Here is a 22,106-nt window from a genome sequence, read left to right on the forward strand (position 1 = left end):
TGCTTTTCAAATCTAAATATTTATAATAAAATTATCTGGATAATCACTGAAATTCTTAATTAAGTTGTAAAAAAAAATTATTTGGGGTACAAATTTTATTTTTGCTAACTTTATATTTACTTAACAATTCTCTTAAATTGTAGGCAATTACTTGTTCTATCTACAATTTATTACAGTCGTATACATATGTTTTTAAAAATTAGCATTTACCATGTATTAAGCCTTTTTCAAAACTTAAACAAACTTGTGATATGTAATAACTTACCTGGTAAAGTAAAAAATACCTAAGCTGCCATTTCCCAGATGTATGTGATTTTTTCCATAACGGTCCGTCATAGGTTTTATCTCCATTAGCCCTTTCGGATAAGTACAGAATTTGAGTTTCATTAAGTTTTATAGACCGTTGCATCTTAGGACTCAGAGATAAGCCAGTTGTTTTTTTGGGGTCCTTAGATATCTCTGTTGGTTCGGCAGATTCTAAAATTTTAATGAAGTTTATAATTAGTTTAGACTTCTAATTTATGTATTTATTAGAAATAGAGTTTATATTTTTTTGCATGTTATTTTTAGCAAAAATAATCTCGGAAAAAAACGTATTTTTCGGAGTAAAAAATATTTTTTCTCAAAAACACTTCTCCTCCAATATGTAAAATCTTGTATGCCACAATCATAATTAAAATGTTTGCACAAATTCAATTTTGATAAAAACAATATTGGTAATCATTTCCTATCGGATATTGTAATTTTACATCACTGTTGAAATTAGTTTCCAGAGAAACATTTTTTGTTGTCTATTGCTCTTAAAATGTACCACTTTGATTCATTTTATAAATATTTGATTATTTTTAAAATAATTTTTTACTAAAAAATAGTAATATTAACAATTTCTGAAGCAAATTTAAAAACATCAATTATTATTTGTTATTGTTTTATCCATTCGTCCGATTAAACGCTATTATCTGCTACAAAAACTTATTCATTGAATGTTAAGTGTTGACTACCACATAATATTAGATAACTCATTTGTTGCAGCAAATTTTTCCAATAGTTATATTTTAGAGAAGTTTTCAGGACTCTTGGCGCCCTGTAACTCTTATACGATTGGTTTTAGAATAAGGTTCACAATGAGATAAACTATTAAGAATTTTCTGCCTACGATTTTGCGAACTTTACGCTGTTTTTACGACTATCAGAATTTTTTTTTTAACTCTTAATAAAGGTCCAAACTAATAAAGCATTTCCAATATTCCATTATGACTTTTGTGTCGAAAACAATGGAAGTAATGTTTGTTTGATATTTTTTAGTATATGAATATAAAACGAACAAATAAAAAAATTATTAGTGTGCTCCTGGAATGCTCCGATTTTGTTCGTATATCGATAAAATTACATGTTCTAATTAAAAAAAATTTTTTTATTTACACATTTCTTTGAGAGGTAAATGATAAACGATTAGATTTTAATTAAAAAAATTAGAATTTATTCTTTACTATAATTTTTTTTAGAAAATACTTTGTTTCTTCTTGTGTTTTCATGTAGAATATGAAAATATATGAGTTTATGCAAAATTGACAAAGAAGGGCTTAAAAAAATTAAAAAATACTCAATGAGGATCCAGATATTCAAGCCGCGTCCCATATATTAGGAATTCCATTTTTTAATTTTTGCTTAGCTTTATTATTGCCCTTAACAAGTACCTATTTCTATTGTATACAGGGTGTTTCCTAACTACGGTACGAAACTATACAGGGTGAATCGTTAGGTCGTTTTATGAAAAAAAGTTCCTATGAACGTATGTCGTATGTAGTTGCTTTGTTTCTGAGATACAGGGCGATGAAGGTTCAAAAAAATAACGGTATTTTAAAAATACTATAACTATCCTTAAATTGATTTGGTTGAAATTTGGTGCAGTTATTTGAAGTTATAAGACGCTTATTTAGCTGTAACTAGATTGAAATTATTAGATCCAGTGGCGTGTCAGTGGGCACCACATGCTTATTGTTGAGAAAAAAACAAGGCCAATAATTGTTTTGCAGCTTTTTATTTATAAAAAGCTGTTTTTATTATAAAAAGCCTTCTGATAAAATACACTGTAAACGATTTGTCATTGAGTATCTGACACGCTCAAAAATACCTGGAGTATCCCTTATGATATTGCAATTGACAATTATCTGATTCCTCAAGTTATTCACATCTAGAACAGGAGTTTTATAAACAAGAGCCTTGAGATGGCCCCATAAATAGTAATCCAGGGGATTCATATCAGACTGCGAGCCGGCCAATTTTGAGGTCCTGCACGTCCAATCCAGCAATTAGGGTAGATGACGTCGAGATGCTGACGAGCAAGAACACTGAAATGAGCTGGAGCCCCGTCGTGCATAAACCACATGTTGACTCTTACTTGTAGGGGTACTTCTTCTAATAAAGTGGGTAAATGGTGTTGCAAGAAATCCGTGTAGGATTCATCTGTTAATCTTGCCGGTAAAAAAAAATGGGCCAATTAGGTAGTCACCAATAATTCCTATCCAAACGTTCAGCGAAAATTGTTGCTGAAAATGAGTTTCTCTAATAACGTGGGGATTTTCGTCGGCCCAAAAATGATCATTGTGGAAGTTCATAATAGCATCTCTTGAAAAATTTGCCTCGTCCGTAATTAAAATATTTGGTAGGAAATTATTATTGTGTGCCAATGTATGAATCAACCACCTGCAAAACATTAATCTTGGATGAAAATCCCGAGGCAGTAGAGCTTGTACACGCTGTATGTGATATGGATGCAGGAGATTTCTTTTTAGAACTTTCCAAACGGTTTCTGAACTGACTTCAAGCTGCAGTGCAATCTTCCTGATACTATTGAAAGGATCTTCTTCTATCGCATCAAGTATAGCTTCTTCCAGTTCAGGCGTTGTTATAGTTTCTGGTCTTCCACCACCCATATTTTTATTAAAACTCCCAGTTTCACATAATCTTGCATGTAGTTTTCTAAATGTTTTTGCACATGGAATTACTCTGTTAGGATATCTGTCCTGGTAAATTCTTCGTGCTTCTTCCGCATTTCCATTTGCTAATCCATAAATAAAGTGCATGTCGGTCATTTCATGGTTAGTACAATTATTCATGATGGAGTAATGAATCACTGCTAATTGACAGCTGAATTTTACTTATAGCAATTCTATCACTGTCAGCTGGTCTCCAAAGCAGGTAGGTACAAAGGAGGTACTTGATTGGACTTGCCAATTATTTATCATAAGAAGCAATGTATTTGTTATTTTGTTGGATTTCAAAAATCTGATAATAAAAATCGTAAAAGTTGAATGTTTATTATCATAGTAAACAAGGCACAAGAGACCAAAAAGTCGTGCATTGGAGGTTGGACATTTTGCTCATGTACTTTAAGGTCGAAATTATTTATCGAATTAATTGGTTTTTATTTCATGTTGTCGTCCATGGATAATTTTTAGAATGAGTTAAAGATACTTTAAATTTTTTTTCTCGAAAACAAAGCCAGATATGAAGATAATAAGATAAGATACGAAAAAGTTGTATTTTTAGTTGCTTAAATACAAAAATTAATAAAAAGCTGCAAAACAATTAATTATTAGCCTTGTTTTTTTCTCAACAATAAGCATGTGGTGCCCACAGACACGCCACTGGACCTAATAATTTCAATCTAGTTACAGCTAAATAAGCATCTTATAACTTCAAATAACTGCACCAAATTTCAACCAAATCGGTTTAAGGATAGTTATAGTATTTTTAAAATACCGTTATTTTTTTGAACCTTCATCGCCCTGTATCTCAGAAACAAAGCAACTCCCGACATACGTTCATAGGAACTTTTTTTCATAAAACGACCTAACGATTCACCCTGTATAGTTTCGTACCGTAGTTAGGAAACACCCTGTATAAATATCTATTCATTCAAATGCAAAAATTGCAGCTATTTCAATTGAAATATAAATATTTTGATTATTATAATAGTTTTCAGTCTTTTTTTTAACGTATACATGGCCTAAAATGTAGTATCAGCCTTAAAAACTAAACTTTTATTTTTCAACCTGTATGTAAGAAAATAAAAGAATGTAGCTAGTGTTTATTTGTGGCATTAAAATTTTGATACATTAAAATTGCCATAGTTTAATGATTACTTAAATTGTAAATTGAAGGTTCTGTCGTTAATAGTAAGGGAGATATTCTGCAACTACAGCCAAAATGGAATATAGATACTATACAATAAACATCAAGGCAAGAATGGACTAAAACCTAGTTGGCCAACAATATTTAGTTACGACAAGATACTCTAAAAGCGACTGTAGCAGTTTAGGGTTCCCTATTTAACTTCAAACAATGCTAATATACTATTAAGTTAGAAAAGGAGTAGTTACGCCTAATTAATTACCACGCTTAAAAATTCTATATCCAGAGTTACTGAAAACGTGCAAAAAGTATTAAAGGAGATAAAAGTATAAAAGGAAAAATAAATTCAGATTATTTTGGTATTGGTCACAGAATCCCACTATTCATATCATCATCGTGATCTGCTATGATACTATAATTATATGGGATAACGAGGTTATCGAATGCACTTTAGTCATGATAGTCTTTACAAAATTTATGTTGAACGGAGTGAAGCTTGTCTACAAATGATTGATAGATATTGAAATCTTTTATAAAACTATTGCACATTTTGAACTGGTTATATTTAGACAATAGTCTCTATTGACTTATTTGATTCAGATCTATTTTAAAAAGAAATATGAAAATTAAAATTCGATTTTCATATCCAGCCTTCTAATAGCGCTATTTTCAATGTAAAGTAATAATACAAGTCATCTATAATCTCAATTCGTTCCCAGATAACACAAGACATCCCAGAAACATACCATTTATGACTAAATGTTTCGGACATTTATCGTAAATTCTAGCGATAATTTTTATAAAACGTTGCTGCTATAATTCTCATACGATATTCTAAAAACATTTTTGCACGCGTGTGAAAATATTAACTGTCATAAAATAAAAAATCAAAATGTTTGACCTCAAAGGTTTTGAGGAAAAAAACTCGGAGAAATTTGCAAGCACAAACAATAATTATGTACCTAAATATATAATATGCAGCAAATAAATTCAGTTTCTGACTAAGTCGTCTAAAAATTATAAATTAAAATATAATGTACGACCACTTTCCACAACAATTATTTTAAATCTCTATAAATATTTTACAAAACTATCCGAGATGTATCTAAATTATGGATTTAAATTAACCGTCATAGAAATGACATAGTTATCTTTTAATTATTGGTAAGAAACTTAAAGGACACCAGATTTACGTTGGCAGCATTAGCTGCAGTGACGCTATGAGGTCGTTTTCACCGGCTGCATTTTAACATTCCGGTATAGGATTTGACACCGAGGCGAATTTAATTGGTCGATTTGAGTTCGTTTCGCCAATAAATGCGAAGTGCCAAAATTAGGGTCAGAATGTTGGACGGTGCTAAAACACAAGTCGGATTGTTGCAATGTGGTTGGCGCGGTTTTTCTATTAAATAGGCTGACCACGTGTCAACAATCCGTTAATCGTGTTCTCTGTTCGTGCAGTATTACAGTGCAATATTACTTCGTTACAATTCGTGCAATATTGGAGTGTAATAATGAATTAATTATGGAGAGACTAATAAAAGTTACCGAAAATTTATATAGGGGCAACATGAAAAATAAAAAAGATGTCGTGGAATGGTTGAATGAATATGAGGAACAGACATTTTCATCATGGCGTTATAAGTCCAGTATTAAAAATGCTAAAAAATTTGCATACAGGTAATCTAAATACTTCTTAGCTAAAACTTCCCATTAATTTATGTAATAGGTTAATAATTGGTATAAGCGGTATACTATCGTTTACAAGGTTTCTTGGCAGTAAACGCATTTTATGAAGACCTTTTAACAAGAATTGTTCTAAGTACAACGAATTAGAGGGTAGCGTTCTATTCTGATTGAAGGAACCATTTTTTATTTATGATTAGAAAAACGTCGTATCAAAAATGGGTTAGCACTTAGTTCGATGTTAAAACAAGTTATTTGACTTTTTTGCTTAAAATTTGATGTATTTTCACCCCTTAAAATATTTGTAGTCATGAATGATACACCCTGTATATTTACTATACATATTTACTATATTGATTAGTAATTTTAATTTGAAATTTTGCAAACGATAGTTCACTTAAAATTTAATGTGCTGTTCTGTGTTTAAATAATTATTTTTATTGTATCCAATAAATAATTTTGTAAATATTAAACGATCTAACGATATATCTTACATAAAATACAATTACCATCTATGATTATTTAAAACGGTTTTTAATTTGCCGACTTACTCAAAATATAAACTGGAGGCCAATTGAAAGTATACAACTCCTTTAATAATATTTCTCAGTAAATAATAATTAACTTTCAGAAAAACTTTTATTTGCCGTTATAGTGGCTATAAGAGGATTAATATGGAAAACAATAAAAGAGGAAAATCAAAAAATACAGGATATCAAGCGCAACTAATCATCACAATAAAGTTGTCCACCAAGAATACGAAGAAAAAAGACTCTTATTTTAAAGTAATTAAGTACAAGGTGGTACAATCTGCGTTTGTGGGATATAGGGTGATTCTATAAGACAGAAAAAAAACTTAAGGTTACTGGCTCTCCATAAAAATATCTATTTTTTTACTTTTTAGTAAAGGGAACACGAGAGATGCTCCAGATTCCTAATCGGAAAGTTTTCAGAGGCACCCTATACCTCAGAAACTCGAGGTTCTATGAAAATTCTACTAAAACTTTGCTAGCGAAAACTCTTTTTTCTTAATCAATAGTCATAAAAATTTAATTTAAAATATCAATTTTTCTTTTTAACGGAGAACAGAGTTATGTATTTTAAAATATCCTATTTTTTTCTCTGTAGGACGGATATGCAGCGGTTATTGAGTTTAAAGTAGAACATAACCATACTCTAATGACTGCCAGAGGCAGCTTCTTTTTTTCGTCCCAGAGATGACGTTAGATCACGTTTTGAATCATATTTTAGTGATGGGTTGGGCTTGACTAAATCTATCAATTTTCACAGGTCAAAATTAGAATTAGAATTTGGAATAGATAGTGCTGAGCTTGCTAATGCGAGAATAAATCCAAAATATCGCAGCATTTGTGCAGCATTAGTTTAATGAATGGCAAACAAGAAATTTGGGGCCTCGTTTTGGAGTAGGTTGTATAGAGGTCTGTTTAAGTGATACAAGGTTTTCCTAATTTACTATTTCCTAATTTTTAATTTTTTTTAGAAATTGAAAGAAAAGCGAGATCTATACATTAATAAGGGCATCGTACTTGAATATCAAGAGGATCCCTATTGCATATTTATAGTAACAAAACGTATGCAAAGCTCAACCATATATCAAAGCTCACCAGTTAGATTTTGCAAAAGACATAGTGTTTGTTAATAGCTTCTTGTGATGCAAGTGGTCATTCAGTGACATTTATTTTAACTCCTTGTGCGGTAGGAGCTGTGCCTCTTGCTATTTTCATTACAAAAGGACAGACATACGGACAGACGACTATAAAGCTAGATTTACAATATTAAAATCTAGTTTACCATTTACCTTTAATGGTCAGGGTTATCCAAAAATATTTAATATGGATGACAGTGATGCCGAAAAGAGTGCAATTAAACATGTTCTTCCTGAGTCTAAAACATTCTTATGCCTATTTCATATTCTTCAAACAGTGTGGCGTTGATTATTTGAAAAAAAAACACAATATAGACGCAAGTAGTCACCGGACTCTTTACAATGGATTTAGAGATATTTTAAACTCAGAAGATATACAGAAAGCAACTTATTTTTTTAATATCGCTACAGGAGTAGATTCTGCAAATAGCTATCAAACTAGCTTATCTGGAAATGGGTTGGACGGAGATGATGAAATTAATATTAATTCAAAAATATATATTACGTAAAAGATCTCTTACGTGGAAAAATACTGGGACAGAAAAGAAGATTAGTGCATGGCCTTTCGTGATTCATCTACCCATTGTCATCAGACTAACAACTTCTGTGAAGTAAACATCCGGTTGTTTAAAGAAGTTGTTTTGTCGCGTAATAAGGCATACAATGCAATATCCCTAATTGACTTTATGGCTACATGCTTGGAAGAATATTACCAAAAAAGGATAAGAAACTTTTTTCATTTAAGAAATGCAACTCCAAGACTGTTGTTAAGAAACCTATTAAAAAGAGCCTCTGGAATTAATAAAAATTATTTTGAATGCATCAGCCCAAAAATGTACAAAGTTCCTAGCATGACCAATAAGGGCGAATTTCATTATGTCGACGGAAATATTAGATCTTGTACTTGCTCCAGTGGAAAATTTGGTCGATTTTGCAAGCATCAAGGAATAATTTATTTTTATTTTGAGGAAGCAATATTAAATGCTCCTCCAGCAAGCTTGGAATTGCGATATTCTATGGCCAAATTGGCGTTCGGAGAAAATGTTCAACCAATATCATTTTACGAGCCTCTAGTGGTTCCAGAAATTGAAAATACTAAAAGAATTCGAAATACTGAAATCAGCTCGAATGTCAGTAATATTTCTGCCAATAATATTATTTCAGTGTCATCAAAAAATAATAACCCAAGTGGTTGCAGACAAGATTCTGAAGGAACTTGGGAAGAAATACTGACCTTAATGAAAGAACATCACAATACTTTTGACACAACACATTTAACCAAAGAAAGATTTCTTAAAAGATTGAAATGTATTAAAACAAAAACATCATGGGAATTATTTTTGAATACTGCTGGTAGTTCAATACCGATCCGCCACAGAATGAACTTAAGTATTAAAGTACAACCTACTGCAATAATTAGTCGACGAAAAGTAGGAACTACTAGAGGTTGTAAAAGGCTTCCAGTAGGTAGGCCATCAAAGGGAGAACATGCAAGGTCTAAAAAACGAAAATGTAATTTGGCAACTAACGTGGCACAAAATCAGGCAAATGCCAAGTCCCATGGATCAGGACAGTAACACAGTTTTTCTAAGTAAGTTATTTAAAACATCTGTGTCTCAAAAAAAACTAAAGATTTAAAAATAAAAAAAATATAAAAAGAAATTTAAAGTGTGTTTTTTTGGCGATAAAAAAAACTAAAATATCTATATCTTATATGAAATTAAAATGTTCTAGATGGCTTAGACTATCACCTCTTTTCGGCTTTGCAACATGTTATCAAACACCCTGTATATCCTTGAGATTCAATTTAGAGAATATTTATTATATATTACAAGAATATTTATGTATAAGTCTTATAGTTAAATTTGTCAATTCATGAAAAGCCTAGTCATTTCATATAACGTCAGCATATATCTAGCATAAAGAAAAAACATTGTTATGCTATCTGCCAAAAACTATGACAAACTACGTTAACTGTTCTTATTAAAATATAGATATTAAATAATTATTTGTTCTTAATAAGAACAGCTACGGTAGTTTAGATAAGCTGTTTTTTTTTTAACATTTTTATATGCAAAAAGTAATGCGCAACATTCTGACCTGCATTTGAGCACCGTTTAACATTCTGCCATCGTTTTCAGCACTACTTTGTGATTAGTTGATTATTTGAAATGGACCAATCAAATTCGCCTAAGTGTCAAATCCTATACCGGAATGTTTAAATGCTCACCGGCTAATGGCCACTTTTAGGTTTTTATTAGGGTGACACGACAACTTGGTGCAAACGTGTTCTTATAAGTATTAACCTATTGTTTAATATTTTAGATTTCAACAGTGTAATTTCCTGTCTTTTAATTTCCTTGTTTGTAAGTGAAATTAGTTTAGTAGTTTTAAAGGCTTAAAATTGATCTATTGCTTTTGCAGATAGGTAACCCTTTCTTATACACATAGTTCTAATGTAAAAAAATATTTAAATAGTATTAGTGTAATTTTTGTGTTGTGTTATATTATAAGAGTGTGTGTAAAATACATTTAATGCTATCAGCTAAATATTAATTTTTATTTTAGTAAGATCTAAATCAAAAATATTGCTATAAATGTTTCATATTAAACATTTGCGATACATTTCAACAGCAAATACAGTGACCGCCTAAAGTTCCGCATAAATTCGATAAAAATTAGAGACATGATTTTTTTAGAAAACGCTCGGACCCGTCGATTTTTATTTTAAGTTGCGCATTATTTCACATAAATATTTGTATACAGGGTGGAACAAAAAAAAGATATGACGTCATCGGTCATTCTTTTAAATGGAAAGCTATATTTTTTATTGCATTTATGAAATATAGGCAAAATTCCAAGCAAGTTTCGTATAACACACCTTATCTCAAAACTCAACTGTTTCAGAAATATTTACATTTAACCAACAAGAAAGCAAGTAAGTACGTCTATTTACAAGTTAAGATAAAATGGAGGATAAAATGTTATAAACAGTGAAAACTCTTATTAATGTATCAAGTGTTCCAACTGATCCCCATTTACTTCTTGGCAGAAAGCAAGACAGTTTACAAACTCATGTAAAACACTATCAATTATTTCAAAACTTTACTTTTCAGGTACCCCCATAGAAAATAGTCGCAGGGATTTAGGTCTAGTGACCTGGCCGGCCACTCTATTGGCCCTCTTCGCCCTATCCATCTTCCTGGGAACACTGTATCCAAGTAATTACGGACATCTCGAAAGAAATGTGGCTGTGCGCCGTCTTGCCGAAACCACAAAGTATAGGGCAGCCAAAGCGGGGATAAGATCTTCTTAAGAAAATTCAAATAGCGTTGTCCTGTTAAGTTTTCTTCGAAAAAGTATGGCCCTATTACTTTATTTTCCACGATACCAGCCCAAACATTAATAGATTTACGGTACTGTGTATGAGCCTCAGTTGCCCAGTGTGGATTTGACACTGACCAGTACTAACAATTTTGCCGATTTATGACACCATTTAAACAAAAAGTTGCTTTATCCGAAAACAAAACTCGTAAGACAAACTGACGGTTCATCATTTGCTCGCAAAATTGGTTTCTTCGATCAGGATCGTCCACATTTAATTCGTGTATTAGTCTAATTTTATAAGGGTGGTATTCATTTGCTTTTAAGATGCGTCTTACTGACGTTCCGGCTTTATTATTATCAACTGAAATTTGTGAAGTTTGAAGCATTGTTGGGATTCTTCGACGGAGAGCAGAACGTTTAATTTTGTTTCTTCAGAAATTTTTGGACGACGTGATCTTGGCAAAAATCTCTAACATGAACTGAAGTTATGAATTTGTGCTCTATTCTACTAACGGTTGACTGGGAAATAGGATGGTTTGGGTATTTGGCATTAAACAGTTCACTTACTTCTTTTTGCGTGCGCACTCGATCCTCGTACCCTAGCATCATCAAAATTTCAATTCATTGGGTTTCCGTTAAATTAGCCATAATTTATTCTGATAAAAACTATAAATTTTCGAGCTGACAGTGACATTCGAAAATGGAGATTCTTTACAAGTGCAACCATGGAAATAGAAACAATTGGCAGAGTTTATAACATTATTTTTATCCTCGATTTTACCTTAATTTGTAAATAGATGTACTCATTTGTTTTCTTGTTATTTAAATGTAAATATTTCGGAAACAGTTTGGTTTTGAGATAAGGTATGTTATACGAAACTTGCTTGGAATTTCGCCTATATTTCATAAATGCAATAAAAAATATAGCATTCCATTTAAAAAAATCGACGGGTCCGAGCGTTTTCTCAAAAAATCAGGTCTCTAATTTTTATCGAATTTGTGCGGAACTTTAGGCGGTCACTGTATATCATGCCCTAAAGATATACATAAGACATTCTGAAATGTCGTAGAAACATCCCACACAAAATGTCATACATACGTTGAAAAAGGTGATATGGTCGCTGCCAGAAAATAAATTAATATAATAAATATATAATAAATATAATAAATTTAAAATTTATTATTCTGAAGTGACCAATAGGATAAAAAGTCAAAGCTTATAATGTGAGCTCTATAAGTCTATATAGAAGACTTCAGAAATAGGCTAAGATAATACACCATTGGTCAAATGTTTTGGCTGCTTCCTAATCCTACCTGTTATGCTGATAGCGATAAGAATACAAAAAAAAGCAATGATTGTCGGATGTCTTCGAGAATCCGAGAATCCGTTGGACAGCATCCGTATAGATTATTATAGATACACCTATTAATATAAATAATAATAAAAAATGTAATAGCTTTGATCAAAACATCACATGAGCCTAAAGCAGTAATTATAATAATACCTTTTTTTTTAAAAGAGCCCTCCGATAAAGCTTTTAGATCTACAGGAATATCATTATAAAACCAATAAAAGTTGTAAGAGAAAGATCGCTAAAAGAAAACTGGTCTTGTGAGGTGGTGGGGTAATTAACCCTTTAAATTTTAAATTTAAGTTATGAACGTCTGTTCGGTATTTAATCTTCTCAAGCAAGTAAGGAGGACGCTTATTATTTATAATTTTTTGAAATAAAACCAAAGAATGTAATTTGCATCTCTTTGCCATATTTAACCCGTTACAGTCTTTTAGTTTGTGAGACCGGCTCATACTTTCTAATTTCATAGATGTACCTTAAACAAGATTTTTATACCCGTTGAATCTTTTGTACTTCAGTGAAATCTAGACAAAGTGAGTAAATGCCTGTGAGGATAAAGTAACTTCAGCGCGTAACTTAACTCTCATTACTTTTGCTCAATGGCAGCAATAAGGATCTACTACCTTCATCTTGATCGAATAATAGATTTGATACTGTACTGGGTTATTGGTTAATTTAGACTAGTAGTAATAAGCTTGTCAAAAAGTATTGCTCATTATATGCAAATCCCACGATATTTCAGCCTGCGTAAAGATACTATGTAACTGTTCCTGTAACAAAAAGAAGAAAACATACCCAGGATATTTAAAAGGCAGTGTAAGAGAGAAGGAACAATGTAGTAGTATTCTACCATTATTATTGTCACAGAAATTGTTTATCAAGTATTTTTTAAACTCATCATTATTGTCTAACACAGTTCTTACAGTCTGGAATAAGAGCACAGTTGCTATTTTCATATACATTCAAGAAGGAAAAAACTGTGCAAAAAGGTTAAAATTGTCAATGTTAGCCTTTATTCTTTTGCCACTGAGATACATTTTTGAGAATAACTTAACGTTGAGGAGATCTGTAAAAGCAGTTGACAGCTTTCGTAGGCATAAATATATCTGAACACTAATACAAATAACTATAAAATATTTGATCAACCTCATCTCCACCTCTATTGTTACACTGATACATTGCATTTCAATTTACTGTAGACAGCTTAAAAGAAACAAAATTACAGTTTTTAAAATCATAGACAATCCCCATAAATAACCGATTTATTATGATAGCCAGCTGAGACAAAGAACTAATTATAAGGTGTAGGTCTTAAAACTGTAAGAAAATACTGGTGCCTCTACTTATTTACATTTAGAGTGAATGGGAGAAAATAATCTCCACGAAGCTTCATCCTTTTTGCTATATACACACCATCCTCAACAATGTGTAAACCATACTGATGGTGGTTATGTCTATAAACATCATAGTTCAATAAATTAGTTTTATCAATCAAAAACATTTCAGACCACCAGGGTTCAATCAAAATGATATAATAATTTATTAGCAAACAGACTTCCACCAACATAATAAATAAACATTTTAGACTCTTTGCCCGTTTTTTCATTAGTTGACTGTGACATGAAGAGCTGCTGCTGAGATTTCTCTTGAAGCAACAAATTTTCTTTGGTAATTACACCCAAGCTTTCTAAAATAGGAGATCTGGAGACCAAAACTGGTGATTGTTTACCATACTCTTATATTCAGCAGATAATTCTACTACGCGAACCTAAATAAGTTCAATTTTCATTCTAATATTGTCATTATATTTTATATAATGTTTTACAGAGACAGCGAGTTATGTACCCTTGCTAAGTAAAACCATGATCATTTAATGAGATTTGATTTTGGTACATTTTTCAATTGCAGGACCAATTGAAACTGCCACCTATACTACTACAGGTAACTAGTTTGAAAGGTTGAGGATTTGAGACTGCTTAAGAAAGACTGCAGTACAAATTTGATGACTGTTGCAGTTAAGGGGATGACAGTCATTTTGGATAGGTTAACTAATATTAACACAATTTTATGGATAGTCATTCTCACATTCGATGAAAGATTAATCTGGGAGTCCAGCTAGGTGATAAATTTTGTTGTAATCTCATCTAAAGGAGAGGAATCAAAGCATTGAGTTTTGTTGCCAAATCAGTATCAATAAAAGTTTTTACGCCGTTTGAAATCGGGTTAGTTTTAGTAAGATAGGACTCACCATAATCAAAAACATCATCAGACATATGAACTGAGGCTTTAGGGCAAGTAGATCTATTAATCTAATTGCGACAATCTGAACATAAAAATCAATAGCAGGTGCTGGGTACGCACCGAACTTCTAACACTTGTGAGTCTGCACAAACACGGCATACAAATCATGAGAATATGTTACAACGATACCCAAAAATTTATTCGAGATGGAAAGTAAAAACTAAAATAACAATTTTGTGATTAGGCACACTGCTATTAATCACAATGTGCATAATATACTATACTTTAATTCTAATATTTTTTCGAATTTTCGAAATGTCAAAAAAACAATCAAACCCAAGTCAAGTAGTTTTTCACTCCATGAAAACTACTTGACGTGCTGCTTTGTTAGAATGGAAACTACTATCTTCCGAAATTACGAATAATTAATGTGCTTAATACCTTATGTCTGGCTTTACTGAGGCAATGTTGGAATATAAAAGTTAATCACGAAATACGAATCATGAACAGGAAGCTATTAAACAAAAATTGAAGTGGCTTTCGGGTGGTTTGTGATCAATTTCTAATTACTCAACATTTAGCCTGGTCTAAAAACTTTTAAGGTGTAGAGTCGGCATTAAAGACATTAATTAGAACAACGATTTGTTAAGCAAAGCCGCTCAAAAGACATAAACATACAATATAGGGCAATATGGTGACAATATAGACAATATGGTGTTGCGCTTATTAGTGAATAAATGATAATCAGCAGATTTAAGCATTAACTGATAAAATAGCACAAAACGAAGGAAATGTACAAGTTTGCAAATGAACTTTGACTAAGTTTTTATCTATATGCGAAAAAAATACACACATATTTGTTAGACTTCGCGACTTAAGCCACAACATTATAGTTTTAAAAGTCAAAATTTAAAAAATTTGCTAATAACATAAGACATATTACAAATTAAATGAGAGAAAACTCTAAAGATTTTGCCTAAATCTTCAGTCGAATAGATTGAAAATGATAATGTAATATACCCGTTCAAAAAAATTAATTAGGTACTGAAAGTATCAAATTAAAATAGGTAATTTTGTAGAATTTCATGAATGTATAAATTTAACTAATATGTTAATATACAATCAGACAATTTAAAAACCTTGAATAATATAATAGCTAACTGGTTTTCACTTACTCCTTTGTTTCAACTTTATAATCTTAAAGCGAAAATGCTACCCTAAAAATCACCTCCAATACAATAGTCTTTTTGTTTATTTGATAAAACATTTCTTTAAAAAATTACAATTTAATTTTTTATTATGAATTAAAAAAAATATATATTTTTTATTGTTTTTAAGATAATAATAGTCGGAGGGTTTAAAATTGTCACCCTGTATATAACCACTGTGTGGGACACTTTTTTACCTTAATACAGTTATATTTTAGTGAAATATCACTGAATATTTTTTGTGTAGGTGTCTTGTCTGTCACGTATTTCTGCCTAATGGCTTTATAAGGTTAAACGGAAAACCAAAGAAACAAATAAAATGAAACGAGGATCGTGGAAATTTAATTTTGTGCAGAGACTTGTTTCAACCTTATATTTATCTAGCCTCTCTAACACGTAAAAGATTTAAGGCCTCTCTGTAGGAAATATTTGTTTTTAGTTTTACTTTATTTATTATGTGACAATATCATTATTTTCTGCTGAACTCAGAAAGACAGCAGATGTTTTATTACTTCTTTCAGTTCTTTACTATACTTATTTTAACTTCAGCTTGCTGGATAATTCCAATAAATTTTATTAGCTTAGATTTAATGGTTTCCAATGCTTGGATTCAGTTGCATTGGAGAACTTTTTCAGATTGATCGATTGCCATCATTACCTGGGTTTATATGAAATAATTAACTTATTTCGCTTAATTCGCACTAGCTGCTAATGAGACTTAGTGGAAATACGGATTAACTTTTTTTCAGAATTAATACTTTATTTCCTCATTTACATATATTCAATCAGCTTAGAAATAAGCAGATCATGTGATTTAAATTCGAATTTGTTAATATTTTTATCTTTTCGTTTTACATACTATTATGTACTTAAAACAATTTAATTCATTTTGACATTGATATCTATTTAATCAAGGTAGTGCTAGTATTGTATTATTTAATTTAGGCTATTTACTCTCCAGTTATTCTTATAAAATTTTTTAAAAGCAACAAAATGAAGCAAATATGAAATTAATTAAAACAGAAGAGATTAAATATATATATATAATAAAATTATAGTTATAATATAGTATTTACAGGGTGGTTCAGCTTAAACGTCATTAATTTTAATACAAGATAGAGAATTTAAAAAGAAATAGACTTTCATTAGAAATTTTTCTCAGAAATGTTTATTAACAAAGATACAGGGTGTTAAAGTTAAGAATAATTATTTGTTTATTTATCATAACTTTTAAGCTATCAGCTCAATTTTAATTAAATTTCGCATGCAGGTTATTATAGTAAATTGTCAATTACTGATGAAACCAATTTTTAAAAAATTTGCTAGTAGCGTAACATACGGAAAGACTTCCTTTTTGGCCTCAAATCTGCGAGGCGATAAAATATTTGTTTATAAGAAGTTAACTGTTAGCTTCTCCATTTAATTTGGAAAAAAGTTACTCTTGCAAAATTTTGATTGAAGGCACTGTTTTTAAAAATCTTACTTTAATTGTACAGAAACGATAATTAAATTGGTGCAAAAATTTTGGAAAAAAAAAGAAAATTAGGCTTGAATCTTAAATTAAACCTGTCAAATGAAATAATGATTTAAGGTAACTTTTAATAATCTTTTATATTCAACTTTTTTAAAGAGAATCTAACAGTTGACTTCTTATAAAACAATATTTTATCGCCTCGCAGATTTGAGGTCCTTTTCCTCCCTCCGTATGTTACGCCACTGGCATTTTTTTTTAAATTGACTTTATTAGTAATTGACAATTATCAATACTATAATACTCTGCATGCAAAATTTAATTAGAATTAACCAGGTAGTTTAAAAATTATGATAAGTTATCTGTATCTTTGTTATTAAACATTTCTGAGAAAAAAGTTATAATGAAAGTATATTTCTTTCTTTCACTTCGTAGTAAAATTTAATGTTAATGAGGCGTATGAAGAGGTTTATACATCGAATAATATATAGCCAATATAAAAAGTATATAAATTTCTTTTTCCTAGACAGTTATATTTCTTGACCAATAATACAGGGTGTATCGGAACTATGGGATATGGGATATGGAAACTTCTAGGGGTTGTTCAGTGCAACAGTAGAATCCATTTGAGTAAAGGAACTCATGTCCGAAAATGTGTCACTACGCCACTACGGCCCTAAGAATTTATTGTTACAAAAAAGTGAAGTATTTTCTTGTTATTTTCTATATGTCTTTTTTATTTTTTAGCAATCTTATTTGCCTAACTGTTCCATCATACGTTCTTATAATGTTATTTGTACTTACCCGAAGATGGCAAACTGGTCGATGGCCCTACCGAAATTGCTTGCAATCTAGGAAGATCCATCGTGTCCTAAGGAAAGAATCAAATTAATAAATAACATTTACATAAGTTGTAAAAATAAAATCCAGTTTCTCTATCCACTTTTTTTTCTAAGCAAACGGATATTGGATTTCAAGCTACGGTTTTAAACAGAAGTTTTAAAAATGGTTATTTAGTTATTCTTTCCTATGGAGAGATATTAGAAAATAAGTTTAAGCTTTCGTGGAATTTTTATAGTTTATTGCACGCCAAGCGAAGGTATAATATATTATAGAAATAATTTGACATACACGACTGGGGATACTTCTTCGCCGAAATACCTATACACTACCATACAACACAAATTCATAGTAAAATAAGAAGATTTAAATTAAACTAAAACTACTAGCAAGTGGCCTATATGCTAAAGATGTAATTAAAAGACCGGAAAATCCAATAAAGCATGGCTAAACAAACCTTAAAACTAACTAAAGAAACTTGGAAATATATGACTAAACTTTTGCAAAGTAATGGTTTCAATAATATACGATATATTATCAAATTAACAAAATGTATGTTACAATTCGTATTACGAACAACATAAAGGCATACTTATGGGTAAAAAGCCTATCTTCCTTTTTAACAGTGTTCTTCATGAACCAAATTAAAAAAATACATACCAATACTTTTCACGAGTTTCTTTTAAATGTGTTGATGTATTTGTTGTATTCGGCAAATGCAATATTAATAATTTCGTAGAACAACTCAATAACTGTTTTTCGTCTATTAAATTTACCTTCGAACTAGAAACAAATAGCCAAGTTCCATTCTTAGATACTTGCGTTCAAAAGTAATAACAGGTCAGACGTTGATATTTCTATAGAAGAAACAAATACTTTTAGACACATTACTAATAAATCTAACTATTGTTTTCAACATAAAATGGCTAGCATACTTTTCTTAGTACAAATTCTAGTAAATATTAATGTCAGCCTTAAAGGCTAGGGAACGGAAAAATTCTTTTTGAACGGCTTCAATTGCTTCTATATGGTTAGAATAAAAAGGTGACCATACAGGTGAGGCATATTAAAATCCAGAATGAACAATTGAATATTAGAACATCTTGAAACAAAAGACAAACAATTTACCAGAGTTACGCACAACAAAACTAAGATTACGTATACAATCTTATTGACAATCTCATCATAATGAGGCACAAATGTCCATTTACTGCCCAGTAACAAACTCGAGTCGTTAGCAGATCTGAGAGCCATTTTTTGTGAATGATGCGTAGCTAATCTTAGCGAACGATCAAAAGAAATGATTAGGCATTTTTTAATATTAAGCTCCAAACCATTATTACTGACCATAAAAAACACTATCTACATCAGCTTATAAAAGTTGCGCATCAATTGCGGATTTTATCACCTTGTACAATTTTAGGTCGTCTGCAAAAATTTCGAGTGACATAACACAACAAAGACTATTAATAAATAAAATAGACCCTATGTGGGAACCCTGAGGTACACTGGAAAAAACTTGAATTTCTTCAGAAATGATGTTATTTAAACAAACCAATCGAATATGATTCGACAAAAATCCATCAATCCATTTCAAAAGATTATCGCCCAGATCCATCGCATTCAACTGTCAAACACCTTCGAGAAGTCAGTATAAATACTGTTCACCTGACTATGATTCTCAAAAGCATCGACCAAGTATTGCTGATATGTAAGCAAATTAGTTACAGTTGATTTACCCTTAGAAAAGCCATGTTGCTGATGTATAATTATGTTTCGACTACGCCATGAAAGCTCTCTGACAAAAAAGCTATCAATAATTTTGGGTATTTCAGATTGAATGCTTACACCCCTGTAGTTGGCAATGTCATTTCTACTGTCACTCTTACATATCGGAGTCAAGAAACTTGTTTTCCAGTAATCTGGAAATAATCCGGAATCAAACGAAAGGCAAAACGGATAATGTAGGGGTTTGGTTAGGGAACACACACAATTTTTTAGTAAGACTATTTAGTCGTGAGACCGTCAATCGCTTTGAAAACATCAGTAAGAGATATGTTAATAGAATTAAAATTAAGATTGTAACAAGAATTATAATTGGGGACTGCATCTTTTGTAAGTTGTTTGTAAGTTGCTGAAAAATGACGAGCAAACAAATTAACTATATCCTGACCATTTTTAGAAAATGCCATTCACATACTATTGGAATAGAAGTTTGATCTTCGTAAATAGTTTACATTTCCAAAAGTAATTTGAATTTTGGACAATATCTTGATTCATTTTAGCAATGTAGGATTTAAAGCAATTATCCTTGCACCTACTTCTTAAAGTGAGAAATACTATGTAATCCACTTCATGTTTGGATGTTTTATATTTTTTATGATTTTGATATGCTTTTTTTCTCTATGATTAATTTTTGTAATTCACGACTGAACCAGGGAGGACATTTAGATGATTTATAATGCTTAACTAGAATAAACCTTTCAAAAGCATAGTAGAAAACACTGTAAAAATAGTTAACACACTTGTTAACATCATTTGTATCAAACTCCAGTTCCCAAGGAATAGAGGCAAAAAAGTTTTTCATAGAATAGTATATCACAGTTTTTAAAATCAAAATAACAATAATCATATTTGAGATATATTAGATTTAGATTACTGATTTTATTAACAGGAAGTGATAATTCATAAGCTAGGTGACGTGTGATAGACTAGGTGCGTAGTTGTGTAGTGCTTCGGACGCATTTGATATTTCTACCCCCACAATGTTTGTAAAAACAAGATCTAAAAAGTTCCCGTAAGAGTTAGAAATATTATTTATTTGCGACATGTTAGCATTAGTTGCAGACTAAACACAGACAATTAGCTGCAGTTATTGATTGCAAACTGTCTACACATAACTTGCCCTCAGCACTGAACCTTAAAATTAAAGTCACCACAAACCACCATTCCACATTCCGCATAAGTACAGGCTACCTCAAACATAGTCTGAGCAAAACCCTCATAGACCGATATAAGGGACGCCGATTTAATGGTATAACGTATTTACGTTTTTATAAAAATATATTAGAAACCTAAGTTCATAATTTAACTGGTTAAAAGTTACAATATTTAGCCTTCTCGAGGTTGCAACTAATTGAATGTACTATATCTTAATAGAACCCAAACAGATTTCATATCATGATATTTTCTAGTCGTATTTTTCTGGGTTTTCTTTTTTTTCCCCTTTTTTTAAGACCTCTAGGACATTGACGTTCTAGAAGCCACTTTAGAGCAGAGTGGTATTTTAAAATTTATTGGCCAAATCATTTTTCTAGGATGTGTTGCTAAAAGGATCACTGTTTGGATTAACTACGACGCAACTGCGATGTAAAAGAAGAAGGTTCTTTATTTAGGATGTTTCGACTTATTGCAGAGATATTTCTAGTTTCTATATCGCCATTTAATTAAGGTAAATTATTTCTTTACAAGAAGTTCTGAAGTTATATCTTTTACACCTTTTAGGTAGCACTGATGATGGATATTTATTCGCTTAAAACGCTTTGCTATTAGCTGATGAAAAATGTATACACATTGTATAAAAATAGTTTCAACGGAAAAAAAATTTAAGTGTTCCCAAATTAGCAGCAAATTATATCGCCATTACAATAAGAATTGAAGCTTGGAAGCTTGCCGTACTCCGTATTGGTGAGACCAGAGATGTTAGATGTTCATATATTTTAACTGCTCTCAGAAACTAGATCAATGATACCAAAGTTTTTTTGGAAACTTGAGTTCCGATAGCAAAAAGCATTAACCGTGAGAGCGACACATATCATGACGCAAAAAAAAACAATTATACTCTCGGGCGGAAAAGTACACCAGTCACAATTTGAGGATATATTTACTTTTCAACAATTTATTTTGGATTTTGTAATCCCCAAATACGGCAATTAGATCTGTTTGCTTTGAGGGCAACGTGGAAATGTATCTGATCGCTACACATGATTTTTATTGAAAAATGGGTCCCTTGTTCCTCTATCCATTCAGCAAATATACATCGCTGTTGACGGTCCCTAAAATTCAATCCCTGTTTTAATTGGAGTTTGTGTGAAATGTATCTTTTATTAAAATCCGCTGTGCAGTGGAAAATGAAAGACGAAATAACAGCAAGCAGTGACGAATCGCCGTTTTCG

At 31.1% G+C, this 22,106-nt stretch overlaps 1 protein-coding gene across 1 annotated transcript in view; it reads right to left on the reverse strand.

The window, feature by feature from the left end:
• LOC126748123 (ras-specific guanine nucleotide-releasing factor 2-like) overlaps nt 1-17,956 on the reverse strand; it is a 67,870-nt gene extending 49,914 nt beyond the window's left edge. Inside the window, exons 1-2 of the mRNA XM_050457143.1 lie at nt 17,896-17,956; nt 266-477 (exon numbers count right to left, since the gene is read on the reverse strand). Coding sequence (XP_050313100.1) covers nt 266-477; nt 17,896-17,956 — 273 coding nt within the window. The remainder of the gene's footprint in view (nt 1-265; nt 478-17,895) is intronic.
• Nucleotides 17,957-22,106: the final 4,150 nt, after the last annotated feature.

Source organism: Anthonomus grandis, chromosome 22 (assembly GCF_022605725.1).
Source record: "Anthonomus grandis grandis chromosome 22, icAntGran1.3, whole genome shotgun sequence".
In the NCBI taxonomy this organism is placed as follows: domain Eukaryota; kingdom Metazoa; phylum Arthropoda; class Insecta; order Coleoptera; family Curculionidae; genus Anthonomus; species Anthonomus grandis.